Source organism: Cryptomeria japonica, chromosome 6 (assembly GCF_030272615.1).
Source record: "Cryptomeria japonica chromosome 6, Sugi_1.0, whole genome shotgun sequence".
Lineage (NCBI taxonomy): Eukaryota > Viridiplantae > Streptophyta > Pinopsida > Cupressales > Cupressaceae > Cryptomeria > Cryptomeria japonica.
In genome coordinates, this window is record NC_081410.1 from 170,316,324 (window position 1) to 170,339,626 (window position 23,303).

General features: G+C 39.6%; 1 protein-coding gene across 5 annotated transcripts in view; it reads right to left on the reverse strand.

Annotated features, from left to right (window-relative positions):
* LOC131071776 (uncharacterized) overlaps positions 1-23,303 on the reverse strand; it is a 260,807-nt gene that overhangs the window by 199,626 nt on the left and 37,878 nt on the right. For all 5 annotated transcript variants that reach the window (XM_059207276.1, XM_059207272.1, XM_059207274.1 and 2 more), the window contains exon 4: positions 22,709-22,845. In XM_059207276.1, coding sequence (XP_059063259.1) covers positions 22,709-22,845 — 137 coding nt within the window. The remainder of the gene's footprint in view (positions 1-22,708; positions 22,846-23,303) is intronic.

Below are 23,303 nucleotides of genomic sequence, written 5' to 3' on the forward strand. Positions count from 1 at the left end.
ATATCCACATCTAAAAAAAACGGAAGAGAAAGGCTCAACAATCATTCTCAACAACTTCGCTGTCTAAAACCTTACACAAAAGAATTATTCAAAACACTTTTGCAAAGGTTAGCAACGCATCAACTCTACAGATGCACACCATATTCCTGACTTCCCATTCAAAAAATAAAAGCACAATATTTTTCCTTTTTTTACAACCTGCAGCACAGAAATACATGTTCATCTCCTTTTAACAAATCGACTGTTATTTTTCTTTTCTCATCCTCACAAAAGTTCATGCACCAACTCCTTGCCGATAATAAAATACATGTCAATTTTTTTCTTTCGTATACGCATAACTCACACCGTTTTGAAATGGCACCCATCTTTCTTGATATCACACAGCACACTCCATATTATAGGTTTCAATAACCAAACTGCCCAAAAACAACAAACTCAAAATTTACAGCACGTCTTCAACCATCTTACCTATATAACACCCAACTATCTAAAATTTCCAACTGTTGAAAACACTCCATCTCTGTCCAGTCGTATAAAATGCCAAACCTTAACATGAACGCAGCTTCTATTCATAAAAAAAAATAATTCGATTATAATTTGGTGAATTCCACATGCTACATATTTAAGGCAAATGAACTTTTGCTGTCCCTTCTCTTTTCAAACCGCAGCCTTCCACAAAGATAACAAGCCTGAAGTCATTTAAGAATAATTAAACTAAAACATCATGCTTATATTAACAAAGCTTTGAGAATACAACATAAGTTTAGCCACCAAATTTAACACTTCATAGAATCGATCCCATGGGCCATTCAAACAAAGACATGGCAAGTAATCTGACATGGCATAAGTAGACAGCTGACGAGCAGACAAGTAAGCTCACAACCAGCTCAAGCACCTCAAGCACACATTCAGACAACTCAAGCAGGTCAAAACATTCTCCATTCAAAACACTCTTTTACAGAACAATGACAGTCGTGCTTGAGATCAATGACAAAATCTGCAACAGGATGATCATTCATATTCCTCACTAAGCTTTAGAGCCGCACTCTTAAGGCAAAATTTTGAGAATATGATTATTATATTCATCACTAGCAATAGCTTTAAAAATAAAAGCCACCATTATATTATATTAATATCCACAAATGACCAAAAGTAGGTCAATTGGACTCAAGGGTATAACATTTTACGATAGAAAGCTCTTGGAAGAGAAAACTAGAAAGGCCCCACAAAGGGGAAGAGCAAATGCAAAGTATAAAGCAAGGGACCAACAACACAAGTGGTCAAGCAATTTGTACTATAGCCAAGAAAGGGGAACAAGATCGATCCCCAAAGAGAAAAATTGTGAAAAACTAGAGACCATCAAGTATCATTGTCTGGATTTTAAATAGTTATGTCATTGGTTCCATCATTGATCACTAAGAAGGGACTAACACGATCACATCTACATCCCCCTAGGATCACATCTAACATCCATGGTCGAAGTAATCCTATATGAATGAAAAATCTTGCGATATGCATTTGCCCCTATGGCTTGCGAGGTGCCTAGAGAGGAGAAATCTATGTTGACAAGAAGAAGCTAAATCACAACGTCATGAAGCAAGAAGAGCATGATGTTCAAGTGAATATGTTGAGCTATAAGTTGTGATAGAGTTCCATAGGTCCACCTATGTCTAGATGAGTAGAAATAGTAAAAGATTGTTAGGAGTTTTCAGTCTCCCCAATGTGCTAGAAGGAGGAGGTGATCAACCTAGCAAGTCTAGAATCTTAAAGATCCTCATGTAAGGATATATGTTAAGGGTGATTACATTTCAAAGATAATAAGTCAAACACAAACACTATTGGTCTAGACATCTAAAGTAAATAAATTGTGCCTAAATGCTTACAAAGGTAGTAATATCTACCTTCAATCTAATAGTAAATGGAGCATCTACAAATAAAATGCTCCAAAAACACCATATCTTGGAAGGAGCAAAGATGACATATTTGATTAGGGTGAGGAATAATATAATTAATTTTTTATCCATAGCTAGAGGGAGCGCACCCTCAATTTGCCAATGGGAAACCTCAAGTCATGTGACCAACAACATTAGAGATAAAAAGAATAGCATCTCCATCTATAAGAAATGCTCAACATAGAAAGAAACCTTTGGGATGGGTGGTACAAGAGGGGAGGTCTAGGTGTCCTAGATTTACTATTTGTAGATATTGTTGACGTGGCTAAAGTCGTATCACTACAACTCTATCCGGCCAACACAGAATAGAATTTACTAGTTGAGTATCCTATCCTCTCTTGAAATAAGGAGATCCATAATGTTGTTTAGGTTGATCGCTGGGGATGACCTCAATGTTTCGACTGTCACATCATGACTGCGAGATAACTCAACGGTCTGATGTGTTTTGCTAGATACACAAAGGGGACTTACGGTTAGGTAGAATCGGTTCTGTTCGTACGGGTTCCCTAAGACTCTACGGTCTTGATTCCATCAAATTTTACCTTTAACGTGATGTTGTTTAGGCTTCAATTTTGATAAAAAAGGGAAAAAAGTTAAAGGGAAAGAGAGAATATCTAATTAATCTACCTAAGATAGCATATTCAGAAAAATTGACAGAAACCTTTAAAAAAAACAGATTTAACATTATCAGCTAATAAAGCACAATGCTGTAAAATCTAGTGCAATCTTCGAAGGGAGTTGGATTTTTATGTTATTAAACATAAATGCAAAATCAGACATCCATTCATTTGATGTTTAACAACCGAACAAGAGCATATAAATTGGTTCAAACTAACCATGCAAGAGGAAATGGCAATCAGCCAATCCTTAATGGTATGAACACTAAGGTTTTTATCAAATATGATCCTAAAAGCATTATCTGAAATCAAAATACATAACAGGAAAATTAAAAGGTGAAGAAGGAGACCATGCACTCACAAGGAAACAAGACAGCTTTAATATCCATTAATTCTGCATAAATTTCTCCAAAGTTTCAACAACAATCTTAAACTTCTTACAAAATGAGGGAGAAACCATCCCTTATATAGATTTTCAAAATGGATGAATGCCCAAGATCTATTCTTACAAGTGGCCCAGATTAATCCTACAAAATATGGCTTCCCATACCTGCTAATGAGGAACAAAATATCCCCCACCAACTACCAACTAACTAATAACTACCAACTACCCAACATAAAGTTGCTCCCCAAAAAGTGCACCTGCACGGAGCTCAAAATCTGCAATGACTTTGGGTAGTTGGAAAGAAGCTTTATCCTAAAACAGTACATTTGGAATTTAAAAGAAACAAATATTTTTAGGAAAGCACTTTTTCCTTAACCGAGGCAGATTCTTTCACCAAAATTTCAACTTCCTCGCGCAAGTACCCTTTCCAGATGTCCCGGTTTGCCACACGCTCTTCCCGAACATATTCTTGAAACCTTATGCAAACAAGGAACAACTCCTTATTAGAGGGAAAAGGAGGATTGCGCATTTTGAACCGTGTGCCCTTGAGATGAGTGTCCACTATCCTCAACAACTCGCATCAGTCTGATTGATGATCCCCAAAACGAAGTATGTCTGCATGCAGCTTGCTGATGCATTCTATGTCTTCCACAAAGTATGTAGTTTTATTGGCCCTCAACCTGGCATTCCATCGTGACACCACATCAGCATCTGCCATGGTATCCTTCCAGCCAATGACTAATGCCTTAAGGATATCTTCACCAATGCTCTCAATACCAAACAAGTCCTCGCATTCCTCCTGAGTTTTTCTGACGATGTTCGCCATGTCCATCTTCATGCTGACAATCCAGAACCACTCCTTGAAAGTATTGATGTCATAGGGATCCAGGATAGTATGCAGTGTGGGAATCTGAGTGTGAGTCTAGAAAAGAGTCGTCATGAGTGGTTGAGCCATGCCAATTGTCTCCTGGATTTTGGCGTACTCCTTTTCTACCTCCACCATCTTCAACCAAGCTAAATGTGTTTTGAGTGTTACTTCAAATACATCATCGATGATTCTCTTTCCTCTTGCCTTAATGCCCCGGATCCAATCTCTGACTGCCTTGGCAGTGTCATGCACTCCTTCAAATTCAGCTGTAGGTTTTTGTGCCAATGCTAATGGAAGAATGTGGGACTCAGCAGTATGTTGCAGCAGTCTTAACAGGTGGTCTATATACCCTTCGGCTTTCTCAGCACGAGCTCGTACATATCCCTTTCAGCGGTTATTTCATCCAGTTGCCTAAGCATATTCTGTACAGAATCCTTGAATTCTTCTCTCTCCTTCTCTTTGGTTGCTCTCCCTATCGGGATGGATGTGATGCTATAATCGGCTAATGAAACCTGATTTGCTGGTTTATCTGCAGGTGGGGCAGCAATCTGAATTGTCTGATTCCTTTGCTCATCCTTGGTAATCCTGCAGTAAGTCTTTGGCTTTTTCTTTCCTTTAGCTTTTATTTCTCCTATCCAAGAGAAGATATCCTCCAGGTTAATCGGTGACTTGACAATCACTTTCCGTTGTGCCCGAGCTATCAACCAGTCATGAGGGATGGTCTATCCAGACGTGAGTACCAAATCCCCACTCTATTCTTCGGATGCCTCAACCGATTCACTGCCTATCTGCAACTAATCCGACATAAAAGGAGGAATGGGTGCAGTATTCGGTCCTTTACTCACGGTTGAGTTTTCTCCCACCTCACTAAGCAATTGATGTGTAGCTTCTAGTAGTGGCTGCTCCTCAGTTCTATTGGGTTCTTGGGTTTTATCTTCTTCCTTTTCTCCCTCAACTGTAGTATCATCCTTGTTGCCACCTTCTTCCTACCGCAACTCATGTCTACTCCCTTGCGTGGGCTCTTGTTTGTCAGCCCCTTGATCTGGTGCAATCTCTCCATCCTCAACTTGATTTTCAGGTCCCTCCAGACCAATGATCCGTGCTTCTATTTCTTGCTCACTTTGTGTTTGCGGATCATTTGCCTCTCATGCAATCGGATCATTTTGTGAAGGTGGAGTTGGTAGGTGATCAAGCTCGACCACATCATCCTCCGAACTCAGGTCATTGGAAGAGGTAGTAACTTTCGGCCGCCTGATTAGTATCTTTTCCCTCTTGTCCTCTTTGATGTCCGGGTTCCCCTACTGGCCCTTGCCTTCTTTATTTTCTTTTCAGGTTTTTCAACCTCCTCCCTTGGTGCGCTTGATGTTCCCTCATCTTCTGAAGACTAGGAATCCAAACTACCCATCATATTATATGTAAATTGGGTTCCCTCATGGGTTAGCCTCTCTATTTGTTGGGCTAGCCAATTGTCTATATATCTTCTTGGACCCTCCATGACGGCTTCAAAGTCCATGATAGGGTCCTGAGCCCAATCAATGGTTGGCAGGAGGTCTTTGACTGCCTCATACTCCTTAACCTGCAAGCGATTCCCATAGTCTGTTACCTGATCTAGGACCCAGCGGTATTCATAAAGTCGCATTTGTTGAACACTCAACCTTGAGTATTCTCGTCGACGGACCTCAAAGTCATCTAAACAATTTCTCCAGTAGTCCTCTATGGATGCCTTAGCCCTATAATGCCTGCCATAGGCCTTCTTTCCCAATCCAACAGGATCAAAGTACTTCTTGGGGAAGTGCTCCTGCAAACAATATGATGTTGGCTCGTCGAATGATTCCTCAGCTTGCACAGAATTCTTGAAGTGCACATCAATGTTGCCTATGATCATAGGGAATGTGAATCCTGACTGCTTTTTGTCCTTGAGTATGCTGCCTGCTGGGTGTGCCTGTCTTGCAACCTCCATGAGGACCAATCTGTCTAATGGGTAATGAGGAAGCCGATACCGTGTTCCCTCAAAGCCTGATATTCTGATACAGGAGAATCTAGGGAACTGAATGAACCATGCACCGTACTTCTGAATCAGTGTGGTAGCCTTCTTTGATAGTCTTATGTGCAACCCCCCTTGCATTAACCTGACCATGCGCATTGTAAAAGCGTCATTTGCACGCTCATACTAGCCAATCGCATATGCAATGTTGTTCTTCTCTCTTTGAGTTATGTCACAGTAATGCAGCTGAGGGTAGTGTTGATGTGTTTTTTACGCACATGTGAACACAGAATAAAATACCCGAGGGTACCTTATCCTCTCTTGAGTAAAGTCTCTGAATGCTGAAGATATCGCGAAAAGGATCAATCAGGGTGACTTCAAGGTTCTTTGCTATAGGATCTCTACATGTGGATAAGCTCTCTGTGGTATGATGTGATTTGCTGGAATCACAAGGGGACTTACACTTGATGACTGAACTTCTGATTTGCTTTGAATATTGTTGGAACACAAGATTTTACTAGCTTTGATTTGAAAAAAAAGGAAAAAAGATTAGGGCGAGGAGAGGATCTAATCCTAATACTAAGAATGTAGGAGCAATGAATGATCTTTGATGAAATTCTAACTAAGTCTTGTTTTGACATCACAAGACCATCTCCACAAGGTTAGTGCGATCTTCGAAGGAAAGCTTTTATGATGTTCAAATCATCACTACAGGCATAGACACCATCAGGCTGATGCATATCAATGAAGAAGCGACAATTGAAGTAAAGCTTAAGCTGAATGATTCCAGTTGACTACACAAGGCAAGTTTGCAATCAACAAACTGCTAGTAGTATGGATATACGAATTTCACCATCAATCAAGCACATTTCTTCCACTCATCTAATAACATGAAATCAAATATGAGAAGTATAGAGACCATGCAAATTGTCGAATCGACCCATAAATTTCACCATTTCTTCAATGAAGTTTTACAAGTCTTTTACAACAACACCTTGGCAACAATCTTTGCCTTCTCTCTCTACTCTACTCTAATTGCTATTCTATCAACTGCTAATCACCTTCTAACTACTCTCTATTCACTAGCTCTATTCTCTCAGCCTTTACAAATGAAATGCCAGGGCTTATATAGTGCCCTCAATACAATTCGATGGCTTAGATCAATTCGAGATCAATGGCCAAGATTCAACAATGAAAACCCTAATTAGGGTTTGTTACAACCATTACATAACATTTAATGCTTGACCAATGATAAAATTAAATCTTTAAGACACATGTCTTCTCTGGAAAATTCGACCAATGGATAGCTAGGGTAGGTACATCGAAGTTTGTGCCACCTCCCATGAGTTAGGTATATTGAATCTGGACATGCTGAGGTGGACCAATCCGACTGGAGAAGTGATGACTAGGATGCCAACTCGTCTGACACTTGGTTGACGCTAATTTGATGTTGCTGAGAAGCTAGCTTTAATTAACTCTTCTGAACTATCTCCTTCTTCAACGAACCCTTGCTCTAACTCCTTTTGTCTTTGATGTGCAGGATGATTGATGTCCCTCGCCTTGGAATGCTGGATTGGAGAAGTCGCCCTTGATGACGTTAGTCCAAAGAAGGCCGACTTTGTCAATGCTAGATTGGAGGAGGTCGCCCTTATCCTTGCTTGATCGTCCTTGATGAGAACCGGCCGACTTGTAGATCCTCTGGACTTTGGACTCGCCATCTTGGTACCTACACAACATTTCAAAATTAGTAATATATCTTGAAGTCTGGAAATTAAACTTAAAAGGAAGATTCAAGATTTTAATTAGGAAACTTCATGATAAATCTTGAGTTATCATTTCCTAATTAACCATGTAATACGTAGATTTTTCCAAAAAAAAATGTCTAAAAATCAAACCTTGAACAAGGGTGTTAAGATGATTTCGCCATACCTCCTCTTGAGTTTTAAACTCTAAGAAATGATGTAAAAAATAGATTTCGCTAGGCAAAGTGTAGATCAAAGCCTTCTCTTGAACAAATTGCGCCTCCTCTAGCTTGGAAAAGAATAAACTCCACTAGCCTCTTCAAAAATCTGGAAATTATCTTCCAATCTAGCAAGAAATTCACCTCTCCAATAGCCTTCAAAGTGAATTTCGCCCTCCTTAGTCTCCACACTTAGTAGAAATTTGCTCCACTCCAGCTAGATTTCGCACCTTCAATTAGCTCTCCAAATTTGCACTTGAAAGGATGATTGAATGATTTGAATTGTGAAAAAACACCTCCAATATATAAAGCGCTTTACCTTGATTCTTGTTGAGGCCAACCTAGCAAATAAGCTTTAAAATAAAATAAAATCCCACTAAGAAGAAGGCCGACTTGTCAAAATAAATAAGAATAAGGGCTTGTGCGCTCCACATTTAATTTCAATTTAACAAAAAATTAATTTTAAATGCCTTCACAATAAAAGTTCGATTTTTAAAGGCCCAAAATCAATTTATTAAATGCCAAAATGTCTTTATTAATGCCAATTTAATTTTAATTTTTCCAAATGCCCCAAAGTTAGCAAATTTTGGTGAATTTCAAGGAATATAAACGTTCAATTAATGCAAAAAATGAAGGATATTACCAATTTCGCCCTAGACCCTTGGTGAAGGCCAGGAGCGATTTTTCAATCTAGACCTTGCATACCTCCTTTTTTCGGTCCAAAACTTCATCTAGGCATTTAAATGGCATTTTTAACTGGAGTTTTGAGTTTGATTTCATTTGATCTCTAAGAGGAAAGTGCTATTAGGACTTTTTCGCCCTGGACCCTCAGAGAGGGTCAGGAGCGATTTTTCAATTTTGCTCTTAATCCTTCATCTTTGGATTCCAAATTGCTTCCAAGACATTCCAACTAGGTCTTCTCACTGATTCGCAAACTTGGTTTTATCAAATTTTGAGGAAAAAGTATGATTTTGAAGTTTCTCGCCTTGGACCCTTAGCAAAGGTCAGGAGCGATTTTTTATTTTGTGACTAAAATCCTCAATTTTCAAAGGCAATATAATATTCATCAAGTTTCTTGGGGTCCTTTTGCCTTATCTCATCCTTGCCTTAGCACAATTTTGAAGAAAAGTTGTAGTTTTTTGCAAAAATCGCTCTGGGCCTTCAGTGAGGGTCAGGGGCACTTTTGCAAATTTAAGCTATTTTCTCTCACCTTTCCCTTTGAAATCACCTTGATAAGGAAGAACTTTCCTTTTTCATGCTATGAATAAATCTTTAAGCCCAACAAGTGCTAGAATAATGTGTCTTTCAAGAAAATCGCTCTGGACCTTCAGTGAGGGTCAGGAGCGCCTTTTCAATTTCAAGCTTATCTACCTCTTGTTGGCCCTCCAAATTTTCTTCAATGGGTAAAACATACCTCTACGCATCTATTCCAACCATAAAAATTGCTTTGACTTTGCAAGAAAAATGTACTTTTGAGAATTTCACTCTGGACCTTCAAACAGGGTCAGGAGCGATTTTCTCTTTGTTGCCCAAAATTCACCATTTTTCAAACTTTCAAACTTTCAAATGCATCCAGTAACGTCCAATCTTCTCTCCGGGAAACCCTGCACAAAACAACTTAGCCAAAATTAGCGAGAAATAAACTTGAACAACATTTTCGCCTTGGACCTTCAGGAAGGGTTAGGAGCGAAATTTACAATCTAGGCTAAATTGCTCAATCCTTTAGTTTCAAACCACTTCACAAGGCAAGGTAAGATCATTTTCAAGGCTAGGAACAAGGTCTCAAATTCAAGCGAGTTGGCAAACGAAATCTACAATGAATTTCGCTCTAGACCCTCAGCAAGGGTCAGGAGCGAAATTTCTAATCTTGGAAAAAATTCATCATTTCAAAGTTTACAAATATTTCCAATTTTCCTTTCAAAATGCCTTGCAAGTCAACATTTGGTCAAATAAGGCAAGAAATGAGTCCTAGATTGATTTTCGCCCTGGACCCTCAGGAAGGGTCAGGAGCAAGATTCACCTTGGACCTCCTGAGAGGGTCAGGAGCGAAATTCGCTTGGGATCCTCAGGAAGGGTCAGGAGCGAAATTTGACTTTTTGAACTCTCCAACAGGGTAATTTTATGGAATATAACATTTAAGTATAAGAATTCTTATACTTTAAGTTATATTCCATATATACTTTCAGGATGTTTGAGAGTGGTTTCAAACCTCCAGGAGCTATATTGCAAAATCTAGTTTTTAGAGGATTTTCAGTTTCCAGACTTAGTCAAATTTCAGGATCAGGACTTTCAGACTTAGCCAAATTTCAGGACATTCTAGACTTAGCCAAATTTTAGGACATTCTAGACTTAGACAAATTTCAGGATTAGGACATCACAGACTTCATCACTCACCAACTTGACTTAACTCAAGCAGAACCTGCTATCCAGGTGATCCCCTTGGCGACGCTCAAAATGCAAAGGCCAACGGACAAAACCCTAAAAGACCTAAAAAGACAAACCCTAGAAAGCAAAAAGCAGGGGTCCCCATTTGCAATGGGGCGATGTGTGAAATGGTCACAACAGGTAGCAGTCATACACTTTCCCCTGATTTGGCATGTTCCCATTCTCACCCCTTTTGATCAATCCTGGTAGCGGCTAGTGCCGAGCAAACATATAGACTAAGTAGGAGGTCATGGTGAAGTACTTTTTCTCCTCGAGCTCAACCAGTTGTGTATGAATGTTGACATTGATGATTTGAGCCCAGTCAAACTTGGCCTTCCCACCAAAGACTTGCTCGATAAAATAGAACATCCATTCCTCAAATAGGTTGGAGTGGGGAAGTCCCATGACCCGGCTAAGCAAGGTAACCATGTCCCCATATTCGTTGTTAAACTCGCTTCTGCAGGTCTTTTTGCCAATCCTAGTGATCGAGGCTTTTCTTTCTTTAAACCATTCTTCATTTATCAGTGTTTTGCACTGACTAGGATTCATGTCATAAGCGATTTGGGCTTCATCAATGGTTACTGCAGTGGCACGATCAGGAAGCGAGATATCAAATGTTTCTCCAATAGCCTCAGGTGTGAAGTTAGCCATCACCATTCCTTTTACCACCACTAATCTAGTTTCCGGCTGATAATGCTTAGCGGCTTCAACCACAAGCTCATAATTTTGCACGGTCGGTGGGAAATGAGCACCCTGAGCAATACCTCTCCAACATCCGTCTGGGTTTGCCATATGCATTGGGAGAGTACACACTGTTACTGAAGTCCTGAATGTCTATATGTCTGAGGTCTCTATCCCCTATATTGTCCCAAATACTTTGGACTTTTGACTCTTTGATTACTCCCCCCTAATACTGATATTTCATTTTCTCGAGCTTGCGAGGGATGTCAACTCTAGAGGTCTACGATGCTCCTAGCATGTCGGGTGCCCTTGAAGACTTTGTTGTTGATTTAGGCATTTATCCTGCACACCCGGACATGGATTACGAGGCAAACCTTAATGTAAAAATATGGGTTAGTAGTGCCCACAGACGGCGTTAGCATGAGAAATTATTTAAACAGCGACACAATTTTGAAATTTGAAAGCGTTTTGAAACATGCTTTTTAAACAACTTTAATTCTGCGTTTTAAATACGATGGGGACACTAAAAATTGGTCGGTTCTTTGGTTAGTTGGTTTGAGCAAATTTTGAAAATGTTGGTATCTATGTTGCTGAAAGGTTGAAAGCTGCAACGGTTAACCGGTTAGAGTGAATAAGTACTTTAAATTTTCAATTTCGCTTGTGCTGATCGTGAAGATGATTCTACGTGTTTCACGGTTTTGGACCAGAATTATTAAATTTGCCTAAGCCTGAATTTTCAGATGGAAGAGTCGATTTTGACAAATGGTAGTTGAATGTTGTTGTGAGTTGTGATAATGTTTTCTCAAATTATACTCTTCACAGTCTCTCGCATTTATATTTATATTTCAACCCTAGTTTAACAAGCATGATGCTTTTTTTGCAATATTTTAACCATTCGAAGGATGGAACTTACAACATACCTGGTAGTGAATTGAAGAAGTTTGTTGTGATTGCAAATACTAAATCAACATGACGTCTAGCAGTGAAACTCGAGCTTTCCAACACAACTGCGCGATTTTATCTCATTCCAGAATCAGAGCTTGGGTTTTAAACACCAAAGTCACTTAGCAAAACTCGGCACTTTCTTAGGAAATGTGCGATTTGATTTCTTGCACAGTTGAGGCAAATGTCGAACTTCCCATCATGCACTCTTGCTTCCAAGGAGATTGTGCGAACTCAGAGATATAAATTTTCCCCTCGCGTGACTTGAACATCCTTTGGCAATGTTGGTCTGAGACCAGGATTTGCATGAATATGAGAACTCTCCTTTTGCGATTCGCTTTACTCCTATTCTTGACCTGTTTGATTGTGGGCCGAAAAAACACGCGTGACTTCTCCTTTATCTACGTGATCTTGCCCTGAGCTAAACTTCGGAATCATTGAAAGAAATGCTCGACTTTGCCCCTTGACTTTTCGCCCTCTTTCATTTTTGGGCTTCTAAAAAAAAAGCGCGATTATGACCTCTTAAAGCTCTTTCAGCTGAATGAAGGTCCTTGGGAGATTTTGTCTTTGTTCATTCTCATCTTCTTGGACCTATTCGCACGACTTGGACCTTTTGTATTTGCCCGACTTAACCAAACGTGGCTATATTAGAGGATGTCATGTCCCCTTTCTAGAGTGGACATCAGAGACGGAGGAGTTGGCCTATCATTGGAGTCTCGTAGGCTACCAGAGGTTAATTGGGACTCATTCAGTGCATATAGTGACTGGATTTTGGCTTTACAGGCAGTTTGGAGCCAATTTGGAGCAATTCCTAGATTTTAGGGGATATCCCTAAATTTTAGGAGGTCGTGACAGTTCCCAGTCATGAGGTTATTCATGACCTTTTAGATGGTTTCAGTTTCAGGAGATTTGGGTGTGTTTCCTAGTTTCTAGGAGCATCCCTAGATTTTAGGGATGAGACTACCAGTTGATCCATGATTTCCGACATCAATCACAGACAGGTGACAGTTTCAGTTACAGGCTTTTGGTGTGTTTCAGTTATAGGCTTTTTGTGTGTGGCTATATTAGAGGATGTCATGTCCCCTTTCTAGAGTGGACATCAGAGACGGAGGAGTTGGCCTATCATTGGAGTATCGTAGGCTATCAGAGGTTAATTGGGACTCATTCAGTGCATATAGTGACTGGATTTTGGCTTTACAGGCAGTTTGGAGCCAGTTTGGAGCAGTTCCTAGATTTTAGGGGATATCCCTAAATTTTAGGAGGTCGTGACATTTGCCAGTCGTGAGGTTATTCATGACCTTTTAGATGGTTTCAATTTCAAGAGATTTGGGTGTGTTTCCTAGTTTCTAGGAGCATCCCTAGATTTTAGGGATGAGACTACCAATTGATCCATGATTTCCGACATCAGTCACAAACAGGTGACAGTTTCAGTTACAGGCTTTTGGTGTGTTTCGAGCTTTCTGTAGCTATTTAGGTTATATTTTTAATATATTTAAATATTTCCTATGTTAGCATTTTAATATTTTAAATAAGGCTATGTCTATAGCCATTTCGGAGTAATAAGGGGTTTTTGGCTTCATCTGGATTCGTATGCCCATGTGTTATAGCTCGTTGGAAAGGTTTTGAACTTTTCTAAATGATTTTCACTTGCCAGGGTCCTTTTGGCGCTTGGAGTTATTTTATATTGAAAAAGTGGTGTTTTTTTTCTATACTTGGGTGCCCAATATTGGGAAATATGACTTTATATTAAAGCGCACTTTTCATATATCTTTAGGGTTCGATTTGGAAGGAAAGAGATATAAGGAGAAGGAAACCTAATTTCTCATTATCTTTTACATATTGAACACTTGTTTGGTGCAATATTGCTCTGGTAGAGAAATTCTTCAATCTGGGACGCAAACCCCATGATTGGTACTGGCTGGGACGTAGCCCTCAGCTATTGATTGGCAGTGGATTCTTTTGGCATTGGCATTATTGGTCAAAGTGTATGCGCTATTCCTTGTGGAGATTCAGATTGCTTGGTGAGGGTTTCAGCAGGGTGGTTGAATTTCCCACCTGGGGCGTGATTGTTTCAGCTTGATGCCACCATTACAGCAGGTAAACTTTACGCTGGAAGTGGTGAAGACTTTCATTCAGCCATAGCTGGTGTTCTTGGTTTGTGTTCATCATCTACCCTTCACTTGGCGCCATTATTGGATGTAAGCACATCCCCAATGCGTAGGGAATAATCTCGATATTATAAATCAGAAATCTGCCTGGTACGATTTGTATCAATTCTGATTTAATTGAATGTTCTTACTTGTTTCAGCTTCCTTCCTTATTTGCTGTTCTTTATTCATTACTTGCTTATATATTCAAAAAAAATTACAAAAAGAAACCAAACATTCTGCAACTTCTCTATTTTGTAAGACCATCAGCAAAATCACAGAAAAAATATAGTTTATTATTTTAAAAATTACAGCGGATCAGCAAGGGGATCCATCAAGGATCTTTTAGTGGTATCAGAGCCTACATCCTGCCAGCCTGTAGGGTTTATGAGAAATTGTCACATCTGGGTATTGGATAAAAAGTTTTGATAATTCATTCCAGCATCTGGGTATTTGATAAAAGGTTTTGATAATTCATATCAGCAACTGTGTAGTTGTCAGCCTACACATTTATGCTTACAGTTGACAGCTGGTAAGACAATACGTTGGCCAAAGTCCCAAAATTGTTGAGAACAAATTTTATTTTGACCTCCGGGATCCGTTGGGATATCAGTTCAGTTACAGGTAAATACCATGGCTAGAACTAAAATTGGGCACTCAAAAGTTTCATCTTCTCCAACACGTAAAAGTAGGATGCCTCCTGCCAAGATATTTAATGATACAATTATGAGCAGCTATCATCAGTATTGTTCTCTTCCTAAGATGATACGTGAGCTCCTTTCCTTCACACAATTTATGGGTGTACCCAGAGCAGACGAAGATAACTTGGTAGCTACAAGTTCAGATCAGTGGCAAAGAAGGAAAGAAGAATCAAGGGTGCAGGAATCAGGAATGGATAGAGAATTTTCATTTAGGGGTAATATACCTCTACATAAGAATGTTTTGATGCCCTCAAGTTCCGATGAGTGGGACAAGAATTTATGTGATGGTTTTGTTAGACATGTGGATTCAACTCAAGGAGACATTAGGACAGCTTTGGATAATGAATTGTCCTCACCTTCCGTGCAGGGGATTTCCCAAGAGGCAACTGATTTAGAGGTTAGCAATTCTGATTTTCATGACAGCAGTGAGGTACCTTTGCATCAGCTTGAGGTATCAATGTCTACACTTGTACAAGATGGTGCCACTGGGCTGTCACATGATGGTATTCAAAATTCGGGTACCAATGATGCTTTGAATGTTGAGAACTCATATCATGATGATTCTGATTTTATAGATCAGACCTTAGAATCCAGCCCAGTATGTTCTCTTAGTAGCATTGGACCCCAGGATCGTGATCCAGTGGGTTGTGTGGACACATGGAATGCAGAAGAGAGTGATGACAGTGGATTTTCAGCAGTATCATCATTGATGGATGTGGTGTTCTCAGAGGCACAGAGCAGCAATACTTTGGATGAGGTTGTATCCATGGTTGAGTGCATACACGATGTTGACTACAGAGAGGTACAGGATACAAATACAACTTCTTTCCACAATGTAGATTTTGAGTTTGTACAGTTACAGGAGAGCCAACATTCTTGGACTCATCATCACTTGATTGGACAACTCAAGGTTGATGACAAGAGTATAGACACAGTTATTGAGCATTCCGATGTCGCTCGCCAGTTGTTGGCCACACATAGTTGGAGCACCCTCATGATTGATGAGCAGGGCAGCAGTGATTTTTCATTACCAGAGTTTCATGCTCTTTATGGAGCCATTGGGATACTGAAGCATGAGTATTTATAGTTAATGGCTGACCGAGATTATCTACTTCAGAGGGATTTTATTAGTTATGATGCTTTGTTGAGGGAAGAGGACGAAGTTGATATCCTCTCTCAGGAGCTTGAGGCGACTATTGTTGCATGGGAGGATACCCAGTTGTCCCTTCAGGAAGCGAACTCCAGATTGGAGGAGCTTTCTGATAGATTGAGGGTGGCACAAACATCATCAGCAACAGATACAGTATAGTATTCTACTGTGACACTACGAGATTCACCAGAGAGTTGTGATTTGACTCACAATATTACTCCATCATTGTTTTCACAGGTGACTAGCAGTTTGTCAGCTGGTTGGGAGTATGATACTCCTGTTGACTTGTTTCCTTCTCTGGAAAGCAAATCTTGTTTTACACCTCTTACAGCTGACGAGGGAAACCAGTATGTTTCACCGCAGAGCCACAGTGCTCAATTGAGGTGTATTTTGGATTTTGGATCTCAGACATATGAGTTGTCTTCAGATTCATGGTTTGAGAGCAGTGGGAGTGATGATGAGTTTGATGGACAAGATTATGACACATAGCCATTGAGTGAGCCTACGAGAGTCCATTTAGATTACCTCGCGAGGAGTGCACTTCATTTCTCTTTTAGTCCGATTGTAGATGATTGGATGGCTCGCAGATGTGAGTTGGTTCGAGACTTATACTATTCGTGTTGCGATAGTGCTCTCCAATCTTCAGAGGATAGAGTTATTGATTGCAGGCACTTGATCCAGCAGTTTGGGATGGATCAACTATTATGATGAGCAGCGACCATCAGCGTCTTTCATCTCCTTGACGCAGAGACTTCATCCAGGATCATGGGGGAAGGATGATGCATGGATTAGCAGGTGTGTTGTTGTGGATGGTTATCACAGGTGTGAGAGTTTCACAGTGGCTGTAGAGAGACACGGTATCGAGGATGCCTCTTACTATGGATGCCTCTTACTATCATTGTCTCTTCATGACAGATGGATGTGGATTTAGTTTTATTTGGGATCCAGGTGTTGATTCATTTGATACAGCATCTTATAGGGATTATAGTATGTTGCTCCAGATATTAAGATTATATGGCACTTATATCAGAGGAGAGCAGCAGAAGCAGTTTATGTCCTACAGGTGGTTTGTGTGGGATCATGGTATAGACATGTGTAGTACCTTTCTTTCGTGGATCCTACATGGGTTGCTTCACTTCAGATGTATAGATGTAGTCGTGGCTGTACAGTGGTTGTTGACACTTGGACGGTATGTTCGGAATTTCACGAGGATGAAGTTGGAGTTTACCCACTATCCATCTCCGTTTATCGAGCAGAGTGGGACGACAGTTGATCCACATGTTGATTGTCATCAGATAGCTGACGTGGATGAGTTATGTGATGTTACTCCTAGTAAGTACTTTGAGCCAGTTGATGTGGCAGTTTCACCTGATTCTCTAGACAGGGTGATTGTTTCATTGCTGGTTGGTGATTACATATTTTTAGATGCCAGCCTGGATAGTGATGATTTTGGTCAGCATTATATATTGTCTAGTGAGTTGGCATTAGATCTTCCGGCACATCAGCAGCAATGTGTGGCAGTTGTGTGTCACTTGTGTTAGATGGGGTCAAATCACAGAGGGTCTTCCATGGATTGGCATTCATTGGATATTATGACAGATGTTATGCATGTTGGTGATCACAGACACACAAGTGATCTTGGCATTTATGGATATTTGATCTATGGAGATGATATAGTTTTCCATTGCTCACTTGAGGTATTCAGCGGGAGCTATGCTTCGCTCTAGGACCCAGGCAGTGTTGATTTGACAGCACAAGTGCTTCAGCGTTTTGAGGAGCCATTCCAGACCAGGGTATTGCATGTTGTTTATATCAAAGATGAGAAGTAGTTACATGCAATAGTTTGTTTACGTCTTATTTGGGATGGTGGAGGATTGGTGTTTCAGTTGCTTGTGCGCAAGCAACTCCGAGAAAGGAGAATTGTCATGTCCCCTTTCTAGAGTGGACATCAGAGATGGAGGAGTTGGCCTATCATTGGAGTCTCATAGGCTAGCAGAGGTTGATTGGGACTCATTCAGTGCATATAGTGACTGGATTTTGGCTTTACAAGCAGTTTGGAGCCAGTTTGGAGCAGTTCCTAGATTTTAGGGGATATCCCTAAATTTTAGGAGGTCGTGACAGTTGCCAATCGTGAGGTTATTCATGACCTTTCAGATGGTTTCAGTTTCAAGAGATTTGGGTGTGTTTCCTAGATTCTAGGAGCATCCCTAGATTTTAGGGATGAGACTGCTAGTTGATCCATGATTTCCGACATCAGTCACAGACAGGTGACAGGTTCAGTTTCAGGCTTTTGGTGTGTTTCGAGCTTTTTGTAGCTATTTGGGTTATATTTTTAATATATTTAAATATTTCCTAAGTTAGCATTTTAATATTTTAAATAAGGCTATGTCTATAGCCATTTCAAAGTAATAAGGGGTTTTTGGCTTCATCTGGATTCGTATGCCCATGTGTTATAGCTCGTTGGAAAGGTTTTGAACTTTTCTAAATGATTTTCACTTGCTAGGGTCCTTTTGGCGCTTGGAGTTATTTTATATTGAAAAAGTGGTGGCTTTTTTCTATACTTTGGCGCCCAATATTGGGAAATATGACTTTATATTAAAGCGCACTTTTCATATATCTTTAGGGTTTGATTTGGAAGGAAAGAGATATAAGGAGAAGGAAACCTAATTTCTCATTATCTTTTACATATTGAAAACTTGTTTGGTGCGATATTGCTCTGGTAGAGCAATTCTTCAATCTCGGACACAAACCCCATGATTGGTACTGGCTGGGACGTAGCCCTCAGCTATTGATTGGTAGTGGATTCTTTTGCCATTGGCATTATTGGTCAAAGTGTATGCACTATTCCTTGTGGAGATTCAGATTGCTTGGTGAGGGTTTCAGCAGGGTGGTTGAATTTCCCAGCTGGGGCGTGATTGTTTCAGCTTGATGCCACCATTACAACAGGTACACTTTACGCTGGAAGTGGTGAAGACTTTCATTCAGCCATAGCTGGTGTTCTTGGTTTGTGTTCATCATCTACCCTTCACTTGGCGCCATTATTGGATGTAAGCACATCCCCAGTGCGTAGGGAATAATCTCGATATTATAAATCAGAAATCTGCCTGGTACGATTTGTATCAATTCTGATTTAATTGAATGTTCTTACTTGTTTCAGCTTCCTTCCTTATTTGTTGTTCTTTATTCATTACTTGCTTATATATTCAAAAACCAAAACATTCTGCAACTTCTCTCTATTATGTAAGACCATCAGCAAAATCACAAGAAAAATATAGTTTATTATTTTAAAAATTACAGCGGATCAGCAAGGGGATCCATCAGGGATCTTTCAGAAGACCTGCGAATTTCAGGGGGGTTTTGCGTTTTCGAGAGCTTGACCTTATATTTCGGCTTCTCAAGCCGATTTTTCTTTTAAACTTGTCTTTCATTTCGGACTTCTAAGCCGACTTTGAACTTTAAAAGAGTTTTTCGAGCAAATGGAGACCCTTGCATGATTTGAGTGAAGGCGCTTTATAGCGCGATTTGAGTAATTTTAAATTGTTACCTTTTCGACTTACAAAGGGATTTCGTGAGTTTTAACTTAAAGAAAATTTCGGCTTTTAAGCCGATTTTGTGCGAATGGGGTTTCTTTTACTCATTTCGGCTCAAAAGATACTTTTGGGAGTTTCATTCACTTTTGGCCCATGGGGTCTTTTCGCAAACTCGAATTGATGACTTTGAAAATCGGCCTTGCAAGTCGATTTATGAACTTCATGCATTTTTTCCTTTTCGGCCTTGGAGCACTTTTTGCATGATTTGGGCCTTCATTGTTTTGAGTTTCGACCTTGGAGGCCGATTTGCCTTTATTGTCTCTTATTTTGGCCTTTTAGGCCGAATTTTCCTTTTGTCTCTCATTTTGGCCCTTTAGGCCGAATTTAACTTTAGAGGCCGAATTTTGAGAGATTAGTCTTAAATAACTTGCTCACAAGTCATGACGTCTTGCCAATATTTGTGATTTTTTACTTTAAGGCTCTCTATTCATCTTCCCTTTGTGAACAGAATCGCGGTCATCTTTTAAGGTGTGAATTCTCTAGGACTTAGGACTCAAGCCTGGCTCAATCTTGGGTAGGATCACCTTCTTAACACTGCAACGTCCTCAACGTTGCATCTTCTCTCTGCGAATCTACCAAAATTTCCCTACTCAGGACCTCAACGAGAGCGCGACAAAAACGAAAAGAAAGGTGGGACCCTGTCAGCGACGGGGAGTGTGTGCAAGGCACAACAAATATCCCTACTATTAGCTCCAATGATGGTCTCCTCTAAAGGAAGGAGTCAAGAAATGTTCCAAGGATTGCATGAAAGGAAGTAGTTTATCAATAGAAATGTCAATAGAATGAAACTATGAGCTAGTCTTAAAGCACTAACAAAGATCGTGCAAACTAAGCCCAATGAAGCAATCCTCTCAAAAGATCGAAGAGCTTAGTAAAAATATCTTTAACCAAAAGCAAAAGTTCCCAAGGATCTAATTCTACGTATCTAGAAAGTAAGCAAAAAGATAGTCTCAAGATGTAGTGGCTAGGCAGCAAACTCAACCTAGACAATGCTCCAAGGAACACTTCACTTGCACCTACTAATGTTTTGCAGCATGAGAGTCTAGACCCCCTCGATACTGGCCCAATCAACAGATCCCAAGCTATTCCCCCATAACATAGAGTTATACAAATCAATAGGCTTGATGATGGTATCAAAAAAAAATATCTTTGACGAGATGTCCTGGAAGCGGATCTAGAAACACTAACGTTCCAAGAGAGAGAGAGAGAAGCATATCCCTTGCAAAGACAAAAATGTGAAGCAGGCTTCACACTAAAGGAGGAAACAAACAATTGGAGCCCTAAGTACGTGAAAGTAGATGCAAACTCCAAGGCTGTCCTCTTGTAAAAGAACTAACAGCTAGGCTTGTGAAGCTTACAAAAGCAAGCAAGGGCATCAAGTTGCCCTTGAACTGTTCAGCAAAACGAAGGAGAAGAACAGCATCATTAACAAAAGTAGAATGGCAATAACCATCCCATATTAAATGCAACCATCATCCATATGAGTATGTTGCCAAAGAATGTCCTCCAACTCATCAATATAGATGCTAAAGAGGGTCAAACAGAGAGAAGGCCCTTGTTTGACCCCAATGGTACTCCTTATAAAGTCAAAGAGATTGTAAGAGGTACAAAACTGCTCAATATCAGCCTCATAAAGCCTCCGAGCAGCAGTAATACACTAATTAGAGAATTGGAAATGTTGACATCACACATCCACTGGAAAAGCAAGTGTCTCAAAAAGAAGTCAATGGCCTTCTTGAAGTCTATGAAACTACAAAAGACTGGAAGATCAATGGTGAGCCTCCTCAATAATAGCCCAAAGTGTAAAGATGTGATCAATGGTTTGATTATAGAAATTAAACTAGGTTCTAAACAGGTGGTTCTCAGACTTTGATTTAACTTCTAGCATGTCAACATGCTACCATAATTGTCACCGGAAAGTGAAAAAGATAAATTTTCAAGGGACTCACTTACTTTGTCATACGTGCCATGTACAAGCAATCAAGTGGCAAACTATTCTGTCAATCTTGCAGTCCACTTCAACTGTAGCATTTTCAGATTTTACCAACTTTCCCTCACACCAAAAGATTATCTCCAAATCAGAAATTGATAATCCACCATGTGATCACAATGATGCCCATAACGCATAACCATTATTAAGATTACTCTTCCAATAGTAAGTAGTGCAGCACTTTTTCTTACCTAGATATAGTCTATCTTTCATATATTTTCCTCTCTTAGCATATTCCATTTTCCACCTTTATATAATGGTTCATAGAATAACACAATTGTTAATATTCACAAAATGGTTCGTTGTAAGACCTAAGAAAAATATTTTCATGTTTCACTATAAACACTCAAGAATTTTGTGACAGCTTTTCAAAGGCATGATGCCAGAAAGTAGTATACTTGTAATCACAAAGCTCACACATGTAAGAGATTAGTTACCTGAGACATATAACCAAAGGCAGCCAGGGGCAAGCAGGATCCATTCTGCACGCAAGAAGACTTTACACCATCCACTATGAGTAAGATTGAAGGAATATATTTAAATTTATTGGGATAAGCAGCATTGTGTTGACGCTGCAAGTTTTGAATATAAATCAGTTCAAGCATGCTTTTGCAGCTCATTGTGCACCTCGCACCAGCAGTCATCTCCTTTTATAGCCTTGTGCTACTTTACACTCCTTAACCTGATCACACTTTTTTAATATTCACTTGTAACCTTCTAGGTTTGCAGTATGTCTCTCTCATTGAATCCCTGCATTCCCATAAAGATTACTCGATACTCATATTTTTCTCTTGTGATCACTCCAGCAATAGTGCAATGCCAATACTGGATCAAATAATTCTATGCCAACATTGCTACTCAGTAGGCAGATACTAGCCAACACTGACACGACTCAACAGAGGTACTAACCAAAGAGATGAAATACAGAAACCTATCCATTACATTCAGCCTTGTAACTTTTCCAATCTGCACTTGTATAAACTGGACCCCACTGCTTTTATGGTTGCTGTAAGCTTGGATTGCAATTCTAGAAACAATTTTAATAGAGATACTATATCTCACATTACAGAGTTCCACATATTACTGGAATAGAATAGGACAAAATAATTGAATTTCAGCAGAAAGAAAGAGATAACTAAAAGAAAACAACTCCTCATAAATTATATATATTTCAAATTTCAATTCCCATTCAACAATATTGCTTCTTAGTTCAAACAAAATACGGTCGAAGTGTGTACTATGAATGCATGTAGTACATAATTTCACTCATGAACTCTACTGCGTAAACCAACATATTATGAGTAAGTTTTGAAATACCAGCAGATGAATGGCTAACATGATTAGCAAGTGTAGCTAGGGCCCTTGCTTCATATAGTGCTAGAAATCCCTTTTCTGAGGCTGTTGCAATCTCCAGTAAGCACTCACAACATTCCGTGGAAACAGATTGTTCTGGCCTGAATATAAATGTCCTATGAATAATAAGCTAGTGATAAATTCATCTCAACTTTGCAAATCATAGAAATTAGATTATGAAGTACTCCACGTAGCAAACCACTGCAGTCTTCATAAACGATGATAGAACTAACTACAAAAAAGGCCCATGACCTCGACAGAGAGAACACAGCCTAAAAGCAATACATTGTCCACTTCTTTATTCAATTGTGCAATGCATTTGAAAAAGAAAGGGAAACACAAAGAATAAGACAAAGGAGAGAAGCATCATAAGAGATGTTTCAAAATACAGTTGCCCATTTTATATACTTTCTATGCTGCTAAAAGTTGTGTTAGGCAGAGGTCATCCATAACCACTGAGTTTTGTTTTCCTCTTACCTTGCAAATTGATGGTGGAGTGTTATAAACCAAGTAAATTAAATGTTCTCTGAATCTGGAAGAAGAAAACTTGATGAAACAA